The 6,606-nt window shown below is 26.3% G+C and overlaps 1 protein-coding gene across 2 annotated transcripts; it reads right to left on the bottom strand.

Moving 5' to 3' along the window:
* Nucleotides 1-1,139: 1,139 nt before the first annotated feature.
* Nucleotides 1,140-5,153, bottom strand: LOC112801692 (uncharacterized). Of its 2 annotated transcripts, none has more exons than XM_025844597.3 (5): nucleotides 4,685-5,153; nucleotides 3,731-3,797; nucleotides 3,441-3,524; nucleotides 3,216-3,357; nucleotides 1,140-1,495 (listed from the first exon to the last, which is right to left on the bottom strand). In XM_025844597.3, the coding sequence occupies exons 1-5, from the start codon at nucleotides 5,040-5,042 to the stop codon at nucleotides 1,217-1,219; spliced, it is 930 nt and encodes a 309-aa protein (XP_025700382.1). In that variant the 5' UTR covers nucleotides 5,043-5,153; the 3' UTR covers nucleotides 1,140-1,216. The 2 variants fall into 2 exon arrangements, with proteins under 2 accessions (XP_025700382.1, XP_025700383.1); XM_025844598.3 differs by having other exon boundaries at nucleotides 3,731-3,788; nucleotides 4,685-5,151.
* Nucleotides 5,154-6,606: the final 1,453 nt, after the last annotated feature.

Raw genomic sequence — 6,606 nt, 5'->3', positions numbered from 1 at the left:
TCAATATGATCTGTTGCAAGATGCCAAATTTTAACCAAATTGAATGTTTCAACATAGTTAGTTTCACATTCAACCATCTAAATCCTGCTTCACAAACTTTTATAAGACCCCACCAAATTCTAAACAATTCAGCTTTCAAGGCATTGATTTCTGAAACACGTCCAAAGGGTCCTTGCAACCATCTTTCCAAGTTATCGCATATAACATAACCAAAGCCTACCACACTCCAATCCACAAATACACTTTCATCACAATTCAACTTGACATATTCCTCTTTAGGCCGTCTAAGTAAAATTTGAAGTAGTCACAACTTTAAGAACAAAAAAAGCTACAAAACTCTTCTTTTACAATATCAAAAAATAAACATTGAAAACTCTCTTGAAAGAGTGGATGGTTACAAATTAAGCTTATGAATCAAACTTTGTGTATCTCACAAATTTGTATAAAATCACTTTGTAAATATGTAGAAATCAGTATGTATGAATTTAGAAATGTCTTGATTAATTTATATAACTCATTTGCCTATATTTATAGGCCTCCAAAAACTTTGTATCAATTGTAAAGTTGGTAGAAATGAGCCATTTGTCATACCCATTTGACTATAAGAGAATCGTATCTCTAACTAACCGTTATAAGCTGAAATTTGAATTCTTAGCTTGAAGAATCGATTTTCTAAACTTAGAATAACATTTATTCTGTAAATAAGAGAATCTTATCTCTAACTTAGAAAATTCCTATTTCTTGAAAACAATGGGAGAATCATATCTCCGCTAGAGAATAATTTCTCTAGCTACGTTGTGATGTTTCATGATTTAAAAACCTTTAGCTAGAGATTCTGAAAGCCGTTGATTCTCAAAGTGATTATAACATAGTTTTATTAAAACTTGTACTGTCAAAAACATTTTAAATCACATGTTCAAGGCTGACATGACCATCTAATTTATTTCATTTATATATTTTGATATATATTCAAATGGAACAAAAGCCCGAAAGCGAAGCTAGAAATATAATTTCTGGTGAAATAGCCCTGCACCATACATAATGGAGCCATATAATAATAAGAGAAGAAGAAAATTGACCCTATATATGAAGCCCAATAAAATCCAGCAAACAAAACAATGTATCTTTCATGCTACACGTTTGGAAAACTTATTAATATATACCTTATAATAAAATTCAAAATAATTAAACAATAAAGTAAAAGTTCCAACTTAATTTAAATATGTCTCCAAGATCTTTCTGCTAGCCTTACACATTGATTGTGTCTATAACAATCCAAAAGATGATCGTTGGTTAACCCTGCAGCCTGCATGAAAGAGTAGACTATGACTGGACTCAAGAATCTGAATCCTCGCTTTATGAGATCCTTGCTTATCGTATCTGCTTTGGGAGTCCTTGGTGGAACATCTCTTGGCAATTTATATTTGTTGTTTAATGGCTTGTGATTTACATAACCCCATATGTAACTACTGAATGATCCACGTTCCTTCACAATCTGTGGAGAATCAAAAGCAGAATAACTATAAATGTAAATTCATCAAATCAAAGTAATTCAAGATATTATTTGTCTTGACATGAATTTAACATATTACATTTAAACATATTTATGGCATTATACAGGGGAAAAAAAAAAAGAAATTCACTTCTAGAATAGGTTCTCCATTTTTTTTTTCAAGATTATTTTATTATACTATAAGACCTTATAGTTTGACTTAATTTTTAATTATGTTTCTTTAATTTAATTTAATATTTTTCATCAAGTTATCTTGAATAAAATTTTGTAATCTAATGGTTGAAACAACCAAATATTGCAACTTTTTAAAAAAAATTTTATATAATTTCCCCTAAAATAGTCATGAAATACTACCAAAACGTATCAAAGCACCAAGTGAAAATATGAAAAATAATTATTCTTAAGAATTTGGAAATAAAAAATATAGGATAAATTATTAAAATGGTATTACAAAATTTATATCGTTGTCAAAAATAATTCTTAAAGATACAAATAACATATAAGCCATTGAATAATTTGAAAATGCAACATAACTAACTAATAGATATTATATTTTTTATAAGTGGCAGAAAAAATTTTTGTATTTAGCAAACAATTTATCCATTTTAAATATAGATCAAATTTTGATCTCTAAAATTTTTTTTTTAATTTTCAAAAAAGTTTTACGATTTTTTTTTTCATTTTGAAAAAATCACTTGACGTAAAATTACCAAATTTTAAAGAAGAAAAGATCATATTTTTTAATAATATTTATAAAAAATTATATCAAAATTTGATCTCTAAAATTTTTTAATATATATTCGATATCTAGTTATTTTTGTCTCATTTTAAATTATTCGAAAACTTATTTGTCATTTGTATCTATTGGAATTGTTGTTGTCAGTGATGGTGAACTTTTGTGTACCATTTTGGTAGTTTACCCTAAGAATATATAATTAACAATTTGATTTAATTATTTTGTCAATCTCTATAGTTTTACCAAATTTGTATTTAAGTCTCCATACTTTAAAAGCTTTTAATAGGGTCCCTATGCCATTTTGAATTTTGTAATTAGGTCCATATTATATTAATAGAATATTTTTTAAAAAATTATATGGCCAAAGATCTAATTATATTCTTAATTGTAGGTATTTTTAATTTGTGAAAAAATATTTTATTAATTCTAATATTTTTTAATATGATAAGGATCTAATTACAAAATTAAAAATAGTGTAGACACATAATTGAAAGCTTTAAAATATATTCAATTACAAATTTAATAAAACTATACTATTAACAGAATAATTAAACATAATTTATTTCAATTAGAAGAAGGTTGACCAAAGCAATCATTAATAGTCATAGTAGTGGTTTTAGTAATTTAAAAGTGAAAGTAAAAAATAATATGAATAAGAAGATCATAATAAAAAAAATATTTTTAAAAGAAAAAATTTAATTTTGACTAAAGGACAAAAATAAAACGAAATAAAATATTTTGGACAAAAATAAGACTCCGCATAATAGATAAAGTTATAATTTAACCGAAATATTAGAGAATAAAATAATATTTTTTCTATTAAAATCATAAAAAGATAATGAGAAGAAGTGTTAATTATTGTAAGGATATATGAATAATTTTTATTTTTTAATGACACAATCACTTTGTACTTTATCGAGAATAAAATCTAAAATTTGCATAGATCGGGGGTTGATTTGTACTAGCCTTGATGATGCATTTGGCATTGTCTACAATGCACCTAACTCTGCATTCCGCTGAGAAAGTTGCTTTGTTTGAAGCTATCTCCCTGATTTCGGTCTCCTCCATCTTGGCAACAATATTAGGATCAAATCCACCAAAAACTGCTCTGTTTTTTGCAATCATTAATTATATAGACAAGTTAGTGTAATTAAGAATCAAACAGCACATGCATACATACAAATCATTTACCTAAGAATTTCCCTTCTTTTCAGAATTTCTGTCCAATTGTAATCCATCAGCAACCCCGACATTACAAGCAGCTCGAACAATTTGCTGTGTCCATGATTCAAGAAATTAAGAATTTTGTATGAAGAACCATGTGTGAGTTGTTTTAGAAGTCCGGTGAGTTGTAGAAATAGCATTTACAAGCAGCTCCAACGGTTACAAATTTTGCTCTTCACCTAACTTCACTTAAAAAAAAAAAAAATTCCCTTTTGAAAGACACAAAAGTTGTAGCATAATGCAGAAATGCTACTTACTTGTCATCATAGGTTGGAACTCCCCACCACACGTCATGAAATTCTATGTAAGCCTTATCTGCACAAGCTAAGATCTCTATATTAATTCCGATCTTGCTTCTCGAAAATATTAAACCAAAGAAAATAAAAAAAAAAACAAAGTATAAGATTATTAAGATGTATCTGGTTTGTGTTTTCATTTTTTTTTGTTTTTAGTATTTTTTATTTTTTTATTTTATAAAAAAATAACAAAAATAATAAAATTATATTTTTTCTATTTACCTCATATTTTTTTTATTCTTCACAAAATTATAAAAATAAAAAATAAAAATGTAAGTCAAATGCATCTTTACTTTTTCTTCTTGAATAAACATATATGTTTTGGTCAAAATCTCCAAATTAGGTGGCATAATAAAGCATTGCAAGAGTTTAGTTATTTCAAAGTAAAACACTAAGTGTTTGTTTGGACACCATTATTTTAGTAAAAAAAATATTTTTTAATAATTTTTTTTATTTTTTAGTGTATTTGACAAATTTCTAACGGTAAAAGTAAAAATACTAAAAAAATAAAAAAAAACATCTTTTTTGAGAAGCTGTAATTTACATTTTTTTTAAAAGATATTTTTTTTAAAAGAAAAGATGTTTTTCATGTAATAAATAAATAAAAAAATATTTTATATTGTTATACCCAAACATAATTGATAAATAAAAAGATCTTTTTGAATGAGATATCCAAACATAAAATTACTTTTTTTTTCATAAATTTTTAAAAAAAATGATAACTCAAAAAAAATCTTTTTAATAAAAGCTCACCCAAACAAGTCCTAAGACAATAATAAAACTATTAGTAAAATATTTATAAATTGAATACTAGATGTCATCAGTTTTGAAGTATCCGTGCAACAAATTAAATTAAAGTAAATGAAAGAGAATATTAAATCAAATAAGCTAAAGAATGAAATTGATCTATCATACCACAGTTGTTTGTGATCCAGTTGCACCTTTTCAATTCACCAGATTCATTCTTATTGATCTGTTGTGGTGGACTTAGCTGAACTTCATGTTCATTAATTACCATTCTTTGGTATGGAGAAGCCAAATGCAGAGTCAATGAAATATTCTCATCAAGTAGGGACAAAGAATCATCTGAGTTTTGTGATGACAACAACGATGGAGATGGAGAAGAGCTTCTCTGAAGCTTAATTGGGTGCACTTTGTTGTGGTGTTTGGGGAAAAATCTTTGGTGGTTCAACAATGATTTCTGTGACTCTTTGTTACTACTATTATTTCTCTTCTCCATTAGATTTCCATTCACATTATTTGCTTTGGACATAGTTGACAATAAGAGAGGACAAAAAAAAGGCTTACTATTATAAGTGGGAATGAGTTATGTTGTTCACTAAATTGGTATTCATAAAACGTAGGGATTTGACTAAAGAGTACAACACCAAGCAGAAGCAATATTCTTATTGAGTTGGTTGGTGAAATGTGAATTTCAAGGTTATGAAACAATTTTAATTGCTTCTTACTTCTTAAGAAATATATATTGGGCTAGACATTTTTATGAAATGAAGAATGATATTGAGAAAAAATAGTTAAGGTTATCTTATTTAATTTAATATTTACTATTTTATATATATAATATTTATAATTATATATTTATTAGATCTAAAATTATATAATTATAATAATTAATAAATATTAAATAAAATAATTTTAGATTGATTGAACTGATCTTTTATTATCTTTAAAACATTATTGATTTGAGAAACAAGACTCTAATAATACAAGTGATTCTATATTATTTAAAATTCAAACTAAATGATTGAATAAGAGAGAGAAATCTCTGTCATTTTAGTATATAAAGTGAATTCTATAGTACTTATTATATGACGCTTTTTGTTTTAATTTATTTTTATATTTTTAAAATTAAATATTAATTTTTAATGTTTTTTAATAAGTTAGACTTTACCTTTTAGATACTACACCAATCCCCTCCTACTAAACAATGTGTTAGTATTGAGTGGCAAACTTAAAACTTTATCAATGTTAATTTCATCACTGATATTTTCTAGTTACAAAACAAAAATGAGAAAAACAACTTCCAAAATTCGTTGGACTGTTCTTCGTGCCGAATGCATACACATAAAAGTACTAACAAAATTTAACGAATATTTGTTTATTATTTCATTTATGAATTACGAAGACAGGTAAAAGCTTACGAATTGAGTAACTCGATTTTGTTTCCTTCAAACTTAGCTGGTTTGTATTGCAAGAAAACTCATCACAATATTAGGGAATGAGATATTTATATTAGTAATAAAGATGTCAATTTAGGAACAACTATTTGTATATTATATATAAAAATCATATCATATCAATTATACTACATGAACACTAAAAATTAACAAATAAGATATTAATAATATAAACACACCTACTACATATATAAATTTTTTTGGCTTATAAGTTTTACAAGTTGGCCCAAACCCAACAAAACCGACGCGCACCACACTCTGAGCATAAAAACCACATGCCTTACTCAACCGTTTTGTTTTTCCAAAGCGCACTTATTATGAAAGACTCTTTCTCTTCTTCCTCAATCAATACCCAAACCCTTGAGATTCAAGCCACGTTTAAAATCAAACAAAGCTCTGAAAAAACCGTCCAATTCCTCGCAAAAAGTAAAAGAAATCAAGAAAAAAACATACAAATCTCCATTAAAAAAAAGTCCAAAAAGAAGGAACAAACACTATTCAAGGTACTGTATCATTTTTCTTCTAGGTTTTTCACATTTCTATTTTTGATTTCGAAATCGAAGCATTATATCGTCGTATTTCTCTCTTTGTTTCACTGTTCTTGGTTTATATCTCATATTACTGTTCTGGAAGTCGTTT

Source organism: Arachis hypogaea, chromosome 5 (assembly GCF_003086295.3).
Source record: "Arachis hypogaea cultivar Tifrunner chromosome 5, arahy.Tifrunner.gnm2.J5K5, whole genome shotgun sequence".
Classification (NCBI taxonomy): Eukaryota; Viridiplantae; Streptophyta; class Magnoliopsida; order Fabales; family Fabaceae; genus Arachis; species Arachis hypogaea.
The sequence above is the reverse complement of the archived record's forward strand: the minus strand, read 5'-3'. Positions and strand labels throughout refer to the sequence as shown.

Coding starts and splice junctions, on each gene's coding strand:
- LOC112801692 (XM_025844597.3), bottom strand. CDS start 5,042: ATGTCCAAAGCAAATAATGTGAATGGAAATCTAATGGAGAAGAGAAAT. Junction 3,798..4,684: donor CTGGATCACAAACAACTGTG/GTATGATAGATC, acceptor TAGAGATCTTAG/CTTGTGCAGATAAGGCTTAC. Junction 3,525..3,730: donor GTTCCAACCTATGATGACAA/GTAAGTAGCATT, acceptor TCATGGACACAG/CAAATTGTTCGAGCTGCTTG.